The 16,350-nt window shown below is 36.3% G+C and overlaps 1 protein-coding gene across 1 annotated transcript in view; it reads left to right on the top strand.

The window, feature by feature from the left end:
- Positions 1-16,350, top strand: part of LRRC49 (leucine rich repeat containing 49) — a 41,083-nt gene that overhangs the window by 6,799 nt on the left and 17,934 nt on the right. Inside the window, exons 7-9 of the mRNA XM_041469230.1 lie at positions 2,963-3,106; positions 7,071-7,132; positions 12,884-13,031. Coding sequence (XP_041325164.1) covers positions 2,963-3,106; positions 7,071-7,132; positions 12,884-13,031 — 354 coding nt within the window. The remainder of the gene's footprint in view (positions 1-2,962; positions 3,107-7,070; positions 7,133-12,883; positions 13,032-16,350) is intronic.

Genomic DNA, 16,350 nt, shown 5'->3' with positions numbered 1-16,350 from the left:
ATGATAGGCTTACTTTGATACAGGGAATGTAACAAATTACCCTGTGTCAGGAATTAACATTAAATCTTGGAGTTTAGTAAGCTATTTAGGTTTCCAAAATGATTTCATTGTAAATATAGATGTGAAGGTCACAAATGTTTGGAAATTGAGTTAGTTATTTCCTTTTTTGGTAGATTTAGTGTATTTTTCAAGTAAAGACCAAATAAAGACTATGAACTTATCTTCCATAAATAAATTATCTTTCTCTTCCTTTCTAGTTCAAAGATAAACATGTTTTCCTGTTTAAGTTTTTTTTTTCCCTGCCTTGGAGGAATTCAAAATTGATAGCACCAATCTTCCATCCCATAGTATTAGTATTTTTGAAGGCTTAATGAAGAAATGAAGGGAAGAAGTGCTGTGTTTGGGATACACCTTAGTGGACTAGTGCCTTGTTTTGAAGGCTGGGTTTTGTTGTTGTTTGCTTCTATAACATGAATAAAGGAGCTCATTTAACTATTTAGATTTGTGGGGTTTTTATTTTTGGCAGCCTTCTAGTCTCTCTTAAAAGGTATTTTTTCTATATTGCAAATTTCTGAAGAACAGACTTCAGCAACATAATTGGCCTTGAGAACTTCAAAATATTGTTTCTCATGTTTAAGAATGTAGCAATTTAAACAACAGATCAGAGAATTGGAGCCAGACTTATCTCAGTGGTCTTCAGCAAAAGAAAAATAATCATTGAGCATTGTGATGTACAGTATCTCTTGTATGTTACCAGTGATCCCATGTAAATACTGAACAATTAAATCCTGTGCACAAGATATAGGTAAGGTATTGGAAATACACTAGATGAACTGTTATTAACACAGTAACATAGAATTGCATCATTCAGGGACTCTACACATGAATTCTGTGCTAGGCTGCTTTAAATATGAAATGTCATTGGAGTAATTTCCTGTGTTCTGTTTAATTCTGTGAATCATTTTTCATTCCAGAGGATCAAGATGAAAGTAAAATTATGCAACCTGATTTTTTTCATGCATGAACTTCTTTTCATTAATCTCAGATTTTTTTTTATAAAGATGCAACTTTCATTTGTGCAATTTAATTATTGATGGGTGATTATTTGGTGCATAACAACCTTTTCCTGAATTCTCTTTCATAGTGAGGTATTCAAAGATAGAAGCGAATGAGAAAATACATAGTATTTGTGTTCAGTATTTACAAGTAGACTTTGACTTGTGTACTAATTTCTTTTTGATATTATATAAGTATTATTTGAAACATCCAAAAAGAAGTGATAATAGCTAATAGCCCATATGAAAAGCTGGTGTACCTTCATGTGTGCATGCATAATTGAAGCAGGCAATTCAGTAGAGCTAATCTTAAAGCTTAGCAAAGTGGTAAAGAGTATTTCTATATGTTGCTGATGGAATCATTATCTTTGCAATAGCAGTGAAATACCAGGATTAATATTCTAGACTGTGGCATTCTAGCCTGTAATTCTAGCTGGGCAGACATCAGCAGAGGTCTGTGCTCTTCATGCCAACTGTCTGCTCTTGGGGTTGCTTTGGAAATTCTCTCTGTATAAATATCTTTTAAATAGTGGTATTTTCTGTTCCTCTTGCTGCAATATTTTTGTATAAATTACACATAAATGGACAGTTTAATTAGCAGTTGAATCACAAGTTTAAGCACCTTGAATCAAAGATTTAAGATGTTATTTAATTTTGGCCTTGCTATCTACTTTTGTGTGCTTTTTAATTGAGAAATTGTTGAAATATTTCTTATAGCAGCATATTCCAATCACAGACCTACATGTACACATATATGTATGGATATATGGAAATTACCAACAAAATGGGACGTTCTCAAACTGTTAAATTATGGCTACCTTACCTCTTCTGTTCCAGAAGGTGCTAGACACTTTCTGCAAAATGGCATGGCCACACTTGCACTGGGGTAAACAGCAGGAAGTTCCATGTCAGTGACAGCAGGCACTCTGTACTGCTCTGCACCTTGGCACTGTTGGCCTCTTGGAGGAGGGATGGTGTGCCTGGGTACTGGGTGCTAAAAGGGGCTTACAGTGGTACAGAGATGCTAATTCTAACTGATGATATGTGTTGGTAGCTCTTTGCACTGCCAAAATCTTGGGGCTGCTAAAGTATTTTCCTCAGGAAAACCTGCTGGCTTCTTTCTGCCACCCAGCATGGGTTTCACTGACAGTACCCTGCTGTCCCTCATGCAGTGGCTGTCCTGCTCCCTGGGTGCAAGTCAGGCATAAATTCTGCATAGCTGCTTCAGGACAGATCCCACACTGCCATGAGAAATGACTAGCTGGATAGAGTGCCTTGTGTGGAAACATTAACAGCAGGAAATAAACCCATACTGAATCATCAGGGCAATAACCAATGCTTCTGTAAAATACAATGGTATTTCTAGAAATAAAAACTAAAATTGAGGATCAGTAGCTATTATTCCTCTTCTTTTTTCTTTTTTGATTTGTCATTATCACCCGAGTCTTTAAAATAGGTTATAAAAGTATAGAAACAAGCATCTGCCAGCTGCCTGTTTACTGTAAATCAGTCTTTGTTAGGTCCCTGCCTTTTCTAATCCCAAGAAGCTAAGTGAGTGTCTTTGCAGACAAATTAAGGCTCAACCATGCACAAAATTCCCACATTTTGTCATACCACAATACCATCAGTGTTGTCTTCATTTTCTGTCTTCAAGGTTGCTGCTACAGAGCAGCACAGCTGTAATAATCTGATTTCCGATGGGATAGAAGGAAATGTTGACTGAATTTTACTGCAGGATAGCAAAAAAAATGTGGGTAAATACTTGTCTGGATCTCTGGGTATCATAGTTTAGAGAAACACAGGCATGCTATTGTATGAAGCTGATAGTTCATGTATGCTTTTAGAAAATGTGTGTGACATTACATCCATATAAAACACAGTGTGCATGTTTATCTTCTCTCTGACAGATTGCTAAAATAGAAAACATTGGTCATTTGAGTGAACTGAGGGTGTTAAACCTTGCCAGAAACCTCCTAACTGTTGTAGAAAACCTGAATGGACTGGACTCACTCACAGAGCTCAACCTCCGTCATAATCAAGTCTCTGCTATAGTAAGGAGCAAAACTCTTGTCCTTCTCTTTTTTCTTTTTCATTTCCTTTTCTTTGTTTTTGACAAAATGAATGTTAACTGTAACTTCTTTAGACCATATCATTGTTTCAGATTTTTGACATCTCATGTTTCCTCATATTGTGTTGCTTGTATTGTTCTGCTGCAATACTTAATTGTACAACATAAAGGTGAAACAAACACATTCATTTTTGTGTTATTGTCTTTAAATATGATCAGGGAAACTGGACTTAGAGGACCTTTAAAGGTCCTTTCCAACCCAAAATATGGTGTGATTCTATGATGACTTGTAGTGTTTCAAATCTTGAAAGCTCATGATGTTCCTTGGGGAGGGGGGAAGAGATTTTGTGGTTCTAACATGCAAATTTAGATACTCCTTCCATACAAGTTCATGTTCTAGAAACAAATCCTCTCAATTTCTCTGGGTTAGCTAAGCCATAAGACCATGTTAAATTTCATCTTAAGAGTGTTGCTGGGGCAAATACAGAGAAAAAAGGTATTGATTTTATGAGCAGAGTTTCTAATGGAAGCTTTAACCCAGCATTTTAAGTTGTCATATTCTAAAAATTAAGATTTTCACTTTGCAATTTGAGTTGTAGTTCAGGTATGGCAAGTGGATTATTCAAACAAGATCTTTTTAAAATAAATCAGATTACTTAGATAGCTACCTTTCTCTGGCCTGCATAATTTTTTTAGTTCCTGGTTCCCTGTTGCTGCTGAGCCTTTCTTTTCTTCAGTTTCTGCTATTTGCCAAATAGGAATTGTTTTTACATCTCAAAAATGAGAAATTTCTGCTCATTGCTGACTCTGTCACTGTACCTTCCCCTGTGTCAGTGGTGTTACCTAGAATTCTCTTTGCTTGTAGCTTCTGCCTTTTCAGTCCTCTCAGGTGGAACTTGTACTTTCTGCTTGCTTTATGCTGTCATAAGTGGAGAGTCAGCAGAAAATTTAAATTAGTGACTTACAGACTTGGATTCTGTGCTGTATCTCAATATTTTAGTGTTTCCTGGCAGAGACAGGAAGTCTTCTATTTCAGAAGATGATGTTCTCTTCAGGGAAATATTTCTTTTACTTGTTGAGCTGTGGGGTTTTTTAAACTGTTCTTGTTGGTATCTTTTTGGGGTTTTACTCTGATTAATTTCTAATGAAATACAGTTTGTGAGTGTGGATTGTTTTATTTTTCATTGAATTTTAATTTTAGCAAGTATGGCACTAACTCTGTGCTTAAGTTTTGGTCATATTATACTGTCTAAAACTCTAAGTAAATATGGCTCCTAAAATAAAATTTTTTTCTTATGTTAATGATAGGTGTTGTCTTTTTCTGTGTGTACAATAATGTGCATGTGTTTCTTATATTTGTTTGGTTTTTTTAAAATGAAAGCTACATTCCTTTTGTATGGAAATTCAGATTCTGCTGCAATAGGAAATTCCTAAAAATGCAGAAATATGGAAAGAAATGTATCATTCTATGGAAAGAATACCCCAGATAGTTTATTTCTGGAGCACTCGAGTAGCTGAGTGGGGGAGGGGTTATATTTTTTTAAGATGAAGTTTAAGTTCATGTTGTTGACTATGCAGGTGGAGGAGATATTTTAATCATGATGCTGTTATGCTGTAGCACTTAGCTGCAAAATATTCACTCCTAAGCTCATGAAAAGAATGTGGTTACTGTGCTTTAGTTACTCAGTTACTGTGGCAATGCTCATTATGAATCAAGCTTTTTAAATTTGATTATTCCTTCAAATGAAAGAATCTAAACTTAATTTTAAAAATAAATTGCTGATCTAAAATAATTTTAAAAATTAATCTGATTTAAATAACTTTGCATTTTTTTGGTGAACCTTCCTTATTTTTCACATATCTCCCTTTGACCTGCCCTAAGTGTATTATTCTTGTGTAGGAAAAATGATGATCTCGTTTGTATAACAAAAATAAGGTTCCATACTGAACTCTCTGCCCATTGCGGTTTACTGTATTGAATGATTACAGTTATCCGACTGGGTTGTAGCTGATTTGAGAAATTAAAGCTGCAATTGCCCTTTACAATCCACTGGCCTTGGACTACCAGTTTAGGGACTGTTTTTGAGCTTTTCACTACAGACTGAAAATCCTTGAATCATAAGTAGTTATTTTTGTAAGAACGAACTGTAGTTGATTCAAAGCTGTAGGATTTGCAGAGGCAGCTTTGGGGCTTGGTTTATAGCAGGAGCATCTTGCAGAATTGAAGTGTATTCAGAGAATCTGACTTGTCAGGAGAATAACAAACAGAATAAATGGTGACAAAGAGTCTTTTATGGCATCAAAAGCACAGATGTATGCATAGCATGAGTTATGAAATATCTACTTATTTTCCATCCAGTTGTGACTTGGGGCCTCTGTTAGGAAGTTTATCTATATTTGTCTTTGAAAGACTGACCTGCTTGTTTGCTTTAAGGTATTAAAAATTTAGCATTTTGGGTTTTGTCATCTGCAGCTTGATCTTAGACTGGAAGGAGGACTGGTCAAGGTGTTCACCATTTCGTCAAGAAAGAACTCCTGCCCTCTGTCCATCTCACTATAAGACTTTGTATTAAAATTGAAGTAGCTGGAAGTTTTTGGTGGTTTTTTTTTTGTTTTGTTTTGTTTGTTTGTTTGTTTTTTTTAACAATCCCATCTAGTATTTTCTGCCACACTTATGAGACTTGCAACATGTTTTACAGGACAGCAAAACATCATGCTAGGAGATTTGTCTTGCAGGGTAATTACTTCATGTTCCCCAGTGATTAGTTAAAATCATTGCTGCTTGAGCATTACTGTGCACAACCCTATAGTGCCTGTCCTTATGTGTGTATCCACCTGTATCATCATGAACACCAAGTTGCCTTAGGGGCAGAGGAGATACCCAAATGCACCTGCTGTGAACTCAAATTTTGCATGGTCTGATGTGGGAGGACTCAGGACAGCTCTGAGCCAGGAGTTTTTCACCTGCAGACTTGATCCCATAAGCCTTGCTCATCATATCCAGTGGTGACTCTCAGCAGCTTTGTTAGCTTAAATTCAGTGTGTCATTAATAGGAGCTACAAGGTTTGCTAGAGCTGCCTTTGTTTACCTCTTTGGAATGAACTGTTCTGGACTATGTAGTCACATCAGAAATCTGATGAAGGGAGGAAGAGTTGTAGGCTAAAATCAATGTTTTGAGCTCTGATGCTCCTTTCCCTTTCCCAGGTTTGTGTCCTCTGGTTTCAAGTTGGACTGTGATCGTTGTTAGGGTGAGGAGATGCAGACTTAGGGGTTAGGTGTGAATGGCTTGAGTCCCTGCAGACTGTGCTGTCTGTCTGATATGGATGTATATTTCATAAATGAAGTTTGATCTTAATATGTTTCATTTTACTAATATTTGAGCTATTTGCTCTTTAAGGGCTTTCTGCGAAGGCATTTAATGGCAATATTAAATTTAGAGTTTCTTATTCTGTAAACTCATACCTTCTTCTAAATGTTAATTGTGAAGGTTGTAAAGGTGACAGAGTCCTTCAGATCATTCTCTGACTGGAGAGTCACTGCTGTTTGGCAGTGCTAAGTGCACTGCTGTATTGCACTTCAAAAACCTTATTTCAGCAAGCTTCTTTTTTTTTTTTTTTTTTTTAAGGCATGTTTATCCTGCAGCTTAAATGCTGAGAGAGCACCTTGGCTTATTTCCCAAAAGCCTGTTCAGAAAGCAGCAGCAGTATCCTCCTTTTCTTTAACATGATTTGCTTTGCAAGTGATGCAGCGTGTTCTGCAGAGTGGGATCTGCACTGAAACACTCCCTTGCAGTCTGCATTGGGGAGAGATGGAGCTGCACGTTCAACAGAAATCAATGTTGCAGCAAGGTTACAGCATTTAGAAATGAGAGCATTTCATCAGGCCAAGTAAAGAGGCTCAAAGGCCATTTTCATCTGCTGAATTTATGCCTATCTTTTCTTTCTAGAAAGATGTGGATACTTTGCCCTGTCTCCAGCGTCTCTTCCTCAGCTTCAACAATATATCTAGGTAAGGGGAATAGTTTGCTTCCTATCAGTAATTTGAAGTATCCTACTGGAGCTGTATTTCTTGAAAATTTGAATTCAAACACTGTGAGTACAGATCCTTTTTTTCCTTCCCTAACATATCAGATAAAAACAAGCAAGCCATTGTGTATATTCTTCTTTAAGTATAAAAATTCTTGAAAGCCTTTGCATTTAAATGTTGCTATAGTATGAGTATTCTACTAAGAAACATATTTTTAATTTATTATCATACTGTTTATAGTGGTTAAAATTAAAAGTGGATTTGTAAATACGTTGTTTTGCTGTTAACCTAGTTGTCTGTTAAAGCAGCATGATGCAAGGTACAAATAATATTTAACATTCCATCACTGTATTTCTGGAGTTGTGCAAATTGCTGAGTCAGATTCTGCTTGCTATGGGTAAATTATTTCATGCTTGTATTTTACTTGTCCATGTATTAATGAAGTCTGAAAGGTATATTCATGATTCCCTTTCAGACCAGATGGCAGAAGCAAAATAACTCAACTCACAAAGCTGGGCTTCTATAGCTTCAAGTAACTAAGAGCATTTTGTTATAAATAGAAATGTTTGTCTTCTGTGCCTTTTCATATTAATGCATTTTTGAAGTCTGCCTTTATACTCGTGCCAGTACTTGAGAAAAACCCTAAGTGCCTACATTATCTTCAGTTTGGTATGTCCTTTTTTTAATCCCTTGATCACCAGCAGCTTTCTTTGTTTAGAATCAAATAATTAAATGTGGGGTAGGGGAAGATACTTCATGTTCTAATTACTGGAAATGCCATGCTATTCTTGTGGTATCTGCTTTCTCTGTAAAATGTACTTAGCAGGAGTTTTTATTGTAGTAGCTACTCAAACATTTTAAATTGACCTGCATTATGTGTCTTGCAGACAGCTCCAACCTACTTGTCTGTGTTTCTTAGATTCTTAAAGTACAAATGCAGTACATCTTAAATACTCATGGCTGTTAAACACTTGAAAACAATCCAGAGATGAACTGCAGGAGTCTTTCTTATGCTCTTCCCTTAGTTAAATTGCTAGTCTTTTTATTTTACATTTTAAATTGGCATAGTGAAGAGAGGGGGTTAGCATTTTGCTGCTTTTGAATCATTTCCAGAATTGAGGCTTGCCTTTGTTTCTGGCTTTCTAAAAAAAGTCTCAGGTTGGCAGGAGCAAGGAGGAGACTGCAGCAGCTTGGCTCCCTCGCTGTCAGGGAGCATCACTGCAGTCAGGGAAATTGCCCTGTCTTTTTATGGACTCGATGTCTTTTGTGTACCTTTCTGACTGCTTTCTTACATTGTTTTATGCAAATTCATGTAATTTTTACAGTGCTCAAAGAAGGAAAAATGTTTGGAATTTTCTGTGAGGTTTTGATAGATTTCTCAAAGTTTGTGAGCAGTAGCTTGCTTCTTGGCACTATATAAAAATTTTTGTCATTTTTCCTTGGGGGCTTTTGTTGGTCTATTGGTGGATCTAGTCTTAGGTTTCTTGTAAGCTACAAATACTTATCTGGAATATATACAGAAATATATAATTTAGTTTGAGTTTGCATTTGGAGTAGTATAAAAAAACCTTAATGTTAAACAAAAGATATTGCTCTTCTATAAATTTTGTATATGCATGTAGGTAGATAAGTGGATGGATAGCTAACTCTCTATCAGTCATTATTTCAAAACACACAAATGAAAAATTTCTTTTAATCTCATTCAGCTTGGAGTTTTTTAAATAACACATTTTACTACATATAGTAGTTCTGAGGGCTAAAACCTTCTAAATAATTTGTTATTTAGAGTTATATAGTAGATATGTTTTCTACCAGGGGAGTTATTAAATATTACAAGTATATTCTTGACCATCTGTGATCTGATGCTTGGCTTGATATTCTTTGAACTGACTGAGGAAGTTCTTTGCAGCCATAACATCAGTGAACTGCTGTGCTCTATCTGACCATTCCTACACCCTTTTAAATGGTTTTGTATGCTTTTGAGTCCCTTACCCCACATGCGCTGGGCCACAGGGTGATTTGAAAAAGGATTTTTCCCAAAAACATCTGTCTGTACAACTGAATTTTGTTTGACAAGCAAATTGGTGCACAAATACTCTTAATTAATTTATCTGTAGGTGCATTCAAAAAAAACCCCTGCAAATGAAAACAAATAACAAAATTGACAGAACTTGAATATATTTGTTAGCATTTCATTGCAGTATTTTATTAATGTTCATTTTTTAAAATAACATTTTTGAGGCAATGCTTTCATGGAAAGATTTTCTTTTTCTATTTTTGTGTCAGTGAAAATACTTGACACATGCTGACATATTGAATTAATATGTCAGTAGAAGACGCAGGGATGCCATTAAAAATGGTCACTATTTTAGGCATGAAGATATACCATGGGTTTAATCACTATGTTCTTTTTACCTCATACTTCAGAGAAGGGCTCAGAATGTTCCTGCTTCTTTGCAGAACTTTTAGTAAAAAAGGATATATTAGCAAGATAATGTAAGCTAAAACTGAACTTGATGCTGACAGGAAACAAAGGAAGTCCTGGTTTTGGCTTCAGCCCAAACAATCTTAGCAGTTACACACTGAAGGCATTTATACCTGGTGGCTGAAGGCAATATCTATATATAGAACTGGTTATAAAGAAATGGGAGAAATCCCATTTTTAATTTGTCATGTGGCACAGGGAAGAGATTTCAGTAAGATTTGCAAGAAAGATTTGCCACAGAGAATCAGAAAGAAAGTTATTGCTCATGTTTGAACACTTGAAAGCATTTTTTAATCTTGGAAACAAAATACATATTTTCAGTGTTACACTGCTGTCCGGGTCAGCATGATGTTGGCTTTTTCATTTAGTCTAGGCATATGGAATGAGTTGGATACAAGCTCATGTAATTTTTGTTCTTCATTTGATTGCTGAATTGGAAACCTGAGAGAAGCTATGTTCTTAGCCTAATAAAAACCTAAATAAAACCTAATAAAAACCTAAATACTAAAGAAAGTACCTTTTTACTCAGCAAGATGAAAATTTATAAATGCATTGTTAAATGCTTGAACAAAAGCAGGTAAAGGGGAATGAAAGGTTGATGGCAGTTATGTCTTTTTTCATAGGTAGATTAGTAGTTAGAAACATGGAAAAACACAAGTTTTCTTCTTGGAGTATTTTTGAACATAGAGTTCCCTCTCAGGTGTTCTTTCAGACTATAGTAACTACATTGCCTTCCTTCTGTAATCCAGAGCTTTTCCCCTTTGTGCAACATGCTTTTAAAAATTGATGCAAATGTGTAGAGAAGGAGCAACTGTCTCCCTAAACAAACAGGTTAAAACAGAAGAGAAATATTCCCCTGTCCTGTGAACTTGTATCACCTGGTGCAGGTTGAGCTCCAGAGTGCTCTGCTGTTAAGTGATTGCTGCGTTCTGATATGAGAAGGAGAAGTGGGTTTGTGTCCCTTTGGCAGAGGGGAGAACTGGGTGCAGGACTTGGAGCATGCACACAAGATGGAAAACTGATCTGTTCTAAAAAGATTTCTAGAAAAGAATTTCTGATAATTTAGCTCAACTTTGTGACTTATTTCTGTGTTGCTGAAATTACAATTTTAGCAAAGATAATTTATGTAAGAAGAAGGACACGAATGAGAGGTGGTTGTGTCTTGCAGGAGAAGGTCTTTTGGAAAGAGAATCAGACATTCCATTTGAGAAGATTGACTCAGGCAGTCTGACACAGCACCATCCAGAGCTGCTTTGTATTTCCTGAGCAGGTTAAAGGCTCCTTTGTGGTGAACAGGGGCTGGGGACAGAGAGCCTTGAGACGTGGCCTCTGATTCCTGTTGGGTGGTCACCATGAGGCTCTGTCCCAGCAGTCTGCGTGCTGGGAAGCCAACAGAAGCTTGGTTGTAAACTGTGCAATCTGTTTGGGAATGTAGCACATTCAAGCTTTAATTAGTTTAGGATTAGGATACCAGTGTGAGAAGCACAGTAAATGAACTTTTCTACATGGAATTTCTAAAGCTCAGGTTTTTTGTATGTGTATACAAAGTTGTGAAAACAGTTTCTTGCACTACTGTTTCTTTCTAAAACTGATTTGCTAATAGGGCAGCTAAAAGCAGGATAAAGCAGGCACATCTGTTTTTGGGTTCAGAGTGAATGTTCTGGCATGCTGAAGCAGTGAGAATTTCAAAGCACAGCAGTATCTGTAAGTGGAAGGTCTTGAAAACACACTAGCAAGCTTTCAACTCTTCTGTAATTTCCTGAAGAAATTGTTTTTATTAAAAATCTGTAGATCATATGTAATGAAAGAAGTACTGTTTGGTTAAATGTTTAGTAGAAAGTGCTCAGAATAAAAATATTTTATGCTATTAAATATACTTTAAAATAATTTTGAAGACCAAAGATTTTAATATTTTTCAAGCAAAATATGTTCTAGCTCAATGGAAATTCAGACTGTGGGGTTTTTTGGTCTAACATGTTTGAGTTTCCCTTACTATCTTCTGTGTCATTTGGGAAGATTATCTTTAGGACATATTTTATGTAATATGTCAGACTGATCTTCCAAAAATGCACTTCCATAAGCTGTTCTCTGGAAAGGAAACAGCATCATGAAAAGAAGCTGAAAATAATAATCTAGCTTTAAATACATGTATGAAGCAGCCAATTCTTCAGATATCCTAAGAACTTTCACTGTCTGTCACAATTTACCCACAGTTCATTTTCTATTGGTTTTTAGGTTGTTTTCTGGCACCAAGCACAAAGACAGTAATATCTTCCTCTTTACTGTCACTTTTCTGCTGTGCCCTTTGAGTGTACAGTGCAGCAGCTCCTTGCATGCTGCACCACTGGCACCGGAATAGCTATTGCAACTTTATTCAGTGACAGCCTTTGAAATGAACATCTGTACTGCATATGTTTTCTGATCACTAAGCTCAGGGCATACTTAAGGTCTGACTTGACTTAAGGCAGACTTGACTTTGGAAGGCCAGAGGACAATAAGGATGGTGCAGTGTCATACATACATTGTAAACCTGTTATGGAGTCTTATTCATTACCATAAATGTTCAGCTTTTTAAATTAAAATCCAGTCAAATAGTTGTCTGTTGTTTAAAAATACAAAATATCTGAGCTGCTTTCTTTTCACATTTCATTTTCAATGAGAGGAGCACTACAGAGGTTATACATCTCTAAGTGCCTTTTACACAGGTCTGTTGTTTTTTGGCAGGTAACCAAATCTGATGTGTTCTAAGAAGCCATCTGGTTAGAGTTTGTAGACTGAACTCAGACTAATGGACTAATCTGATTTGAAGATTATGATGCTTTTGTAGTTGTTTTACTTCCAATATTAATGATGATTCAAACACCTAGAATTATTCTGTGATATTTGTGATTGGCTTTCTCTCCTTGTACTTTCCAGGTTGTTTATGCTGCCTTTGATGGCAAATACACCTATTATATTTCTGAATATGAGTTTATATGTATCATATTTTAGCAGGGGGTTTGATTTAAATACTCCTATAGTTCTCCTTATTCTGCATCTCTTTTTACCTGTATGTGAAGGGAATAAAAAGTTTACCAGCAGCAGCTGTTGGTGTTTCAGAATACTTGTATTTGTCATATGCAGTATTGATAGGTGGAAGCGTTTCAGTACAGTTAAATATTTATGTTCTGTCCTTAAGAAATAAAATCTTCCACCTCAAAATTATTCCTACTCCATGACATTAAAACTTTAAACTCTTTTGGTTACAGTTTTGAGGATATTCTGTGCCTTGCTGATTCCTCATCCTTGTCAGATATCACCCTTGATGGCAATCCAATAGCTCAGGAGACATGGTACAAACACACTGTTCTCCATCATATGATGCAGCTCCGACAGCTAGATATGAAGAGAATCACAGTAAGAAATTTCTGTTTTCATCAAATCTAATAGATACTTCAAATCAGAAGTAAAATACAGGGGTTTGTGTGTGTATGTATATTACCAATACAGACTTTTTTCCTTAATTTAGTAGGGAATTGAATGGTGAATGGACATTACAATATTTAAAACTTTAACCCTTTTCTTTAGTTCAGTATAAAGTAAGGGTTTGCATTTTTACTTCATTTAACATGTTTATTTTGAAATGGTTAAACTCCAGCAGCAAATGCTGTGTGTTCAGCTGCCTTGTGACATGAGAGAGCCTGCAAAGCTTTTGGTTAGAATTTTCCTAACAGTCGTTGCTGATTTGTTGTATAGCTGAGAAGGAACAGCCCATTTTTTCCAAAGGAGTGGTCTGTTTGCCCTTAAACTGCTGTAATTGGTATCTTTTATTTAAGGATTTAATTGGTTTCTTTAATCAGCCTCCCTAGGGAGATCTAGTGATCAGACAGTTTGTGTGTCTGTCTGTATTTCTCTCTTCCTAACCTACTCTCCCTGATACTTTCTGTTTCTGCTGCTCAAGTTCAAGTAACCTTGATAAGGGAGAGGACTCACTACAGGCTTCTTGAAAATCCACTCCAGGGGATGAAGGACAATCACCAGGGTCTTACCATAATGTGACCTATTTTGTCTTTTAATGTAGGAATAGTCCTGCTCATTCTTCTGTGCCTATTCAAAAGTGATGTGTAAGCATGATTTTTTACCAGAGAAATCTGCCCAGCAGCAAGCAGCGTGATACAGAGTTAACATTTTTGGACCAGGTGCTGATACATACACCTTCTTTTAAGTGCTCATTTGCTTTGTACAAAGGCTGTACTGCATTGTAAATTGCAGCTGATGCTTTTTCATAGAGCCAGTTAGGCTGAAAAATACAACATATGTGTGGAAAACATTAATGGTAAAAAGAAAGTGCTTTGCGACATGAGAGTTTTGCTTCCATCATTGGAAATACTAAATGTTTGTTCACAGATATTGTAAACTTCAGGGGTTTTTATATTTACACTGGCTTCAATAATAATATAATAATAACTTTTGTTATTACTTTATACTGACTTAATAATTGCTAATTTCTTTGCTTTTAAAAACTTGTTTTATCAGTATTTCAGAAACTTGAGTTGCATAAAGAAAATATCTCCCCATTTTAACCCTTGTCAATGGGGGGATGGATCCTGGTGGAAATATCAGTGATGGGGAAAACTGTATAAAGGACTCAAACTCCTTTTGAGACTCTATGAGATCTGTATGGGGGAAAAGTTGTCAGAAATTCACAGCCATGGGAAGAACTTAATCTGGGTTTGCACCTTGTTAAACATCAGACAATCAACCACAATGACACAAAGCCATAGAAAACCAGGCTTCACCAGTTGTGCTGCTCATAAACCTACTTGTAAAAATAATGTGTTTTACACTTTTATTTGCCTTCTGTTTTTTAAGCCTTTAAACATTTTTCTCCATGTAGAGGGTGCTATACATTTTCTCCAATAAAAACTGTTACCCAGATAATCGTATGACTTAAGAAACTGGGATTTAAAGAAAAATAACAAGTATCATGGGATCTGTGGTGAAATTAAAGAGCTGGCAATCCCAAATCCAGCTATTCTGCCTAGCACTGCAATATGCTGTTGCTGTTAGCTGTAAGGGTAGATCTAACCTGGTGGGGGAATGGACTTGCAGTGTTGAGTATGTGATTTGCACTCTTGATTAGTGTAAAAAACTAAACTCTAATTACATTTCTTTTCTTCATCAGCCTGAAGAACATTTAGGCATTTTGAACTTTAGCATTGCTTTGTCTTGTAACAAACTGAGAGTTGGATGATTGTTGGGTTTTTTTCTGACTAGGAATTCTTCACTAACTTGTTCAGAAGCTTTTCTGCTCAAGAACTGAGTTTTACAGCGTTGTTAGTTCTGGTTTTAACTTTTCTTTTACTGGAGGATATTGTCAAAAGTTTGTATGAGACTTAGAAGCTTCATTCATGTTTGGTTTCAAGGGGATACACACTTTGGTGCCAGGCTTTTTCCGCAGGATTCCCTGGAGAAAGGAACTCTGGTGCAAAAATTTAATGACAGCTGTCTCTGCCTTAGGACACTATTTAGAAACTTAGAGTGCCATGAAAACCAAAGACACTATACTTGGAATAAAACATTTGTGCACTGTAATTATTCTGGTACTGTTTAAGTTGGGGTAGATTTGCCTTTAGCTAAGGGATTGTATTGAATTATGACAACTCTTAAACCTTGACCTGTGTGGAAGCTGATGTTTTCTTAGGCCACCTCATTCCTGAGCCCTTTTTGAACGTATGATTCAAGGTCTTGAAGCACTGAAGCATAGAACCAGTTGTGATGAAATCAGTGGAGTTTAAGCACCTGTAAAGCTCTTCACTTGTTCATTGTTCACATAAGATGATTTTCAGCTGAAAACCCAACCACTTGGTGTTGTGTATCTAAAACATCAGCTCAGTGGAAATCTTTTGCTATCTTGACCTTTGATAGCTCAGTCTGAAGGCTTAAAGACTGGGCAGGAGGCTGAATTATTGTAGCTCGATGGACTCCTGTGCTCACTTGTGTTCCTGTCAGTAACTCACAGTTGCACCTTTACCTCACCTGTGAGGTGATGGGACTGGATGAATGGAATGGGCTTGTGCAGACCCTCACCGTCAGAGCAGGCTCAGGTTGCATTTGTCATTATTTACCTTGGTTAACTTGGCATAATGGCTGTTTTTCTGGGCACTGAAGCTTTTTCACCCTGCTGTGTAGTTTGAATTTTTTCAAAAGTGGGCCTGCCTAGTGGTGCTTACAGTTTGATTGGGACCTATTTCTTTTCTTCCACTCTTTTGTAATAGTAAGCAGAGATTGTCTGCAGATATGTAATAAAGTATTTAAATATGATTGAAATGTGTACATATTCCTTACTAAGGAGTTACATAACCAGGAACATTTGCTATCCATCACTTCCAACAGACTTCCTCAAGAGAATTTGCTAAGTATATATGTATTCCTAAATGTGTGTGTAAATATGACATATAATGCAAATTTTTTTACATGTTGCCAGATTGAAGCCCAGGCTGTGTCTTTTTAGCAGTAAAGCTTTGGATTTTTCATTGAGGTTTTTTATGTTTTAGAAGCTCAGAGTAGGAGAGCTGTGTTTGATTTTGGTTATTTGCTCAGACATTTCATTGCTGATCAGGGAGTAGGTTCTGCTGCTCTCTCCACAATAGATTTTGTTACTGTATTCCATCACTACCGTAGGGCTTTTTTCTGAGGGCTTTTTTTTTTTTTTTTTTTTTTTTAGGGGGGTTCC

Source organism: Pyrgilauda ruficollis, unplaced genomic scaffold (assembly GCF_017590135.1).
Source record: "Pyrgilauda ruficollis isolate IOZ18807 unplaced genomic scaffold, ASM1759013v1 scaffold23, whole genome shotgun sequence".
Taxonomy (NCBI): domain Eukaryota; kingdom Metazoa; phylum Chordata; class Aves; order Passeriformes; family Passeridae; genus Pyrgilauda; species Pyrgilauda ruficollis.
This window is presented reverse-complemented; position numbering and strand designations above follow the sequence as displayed.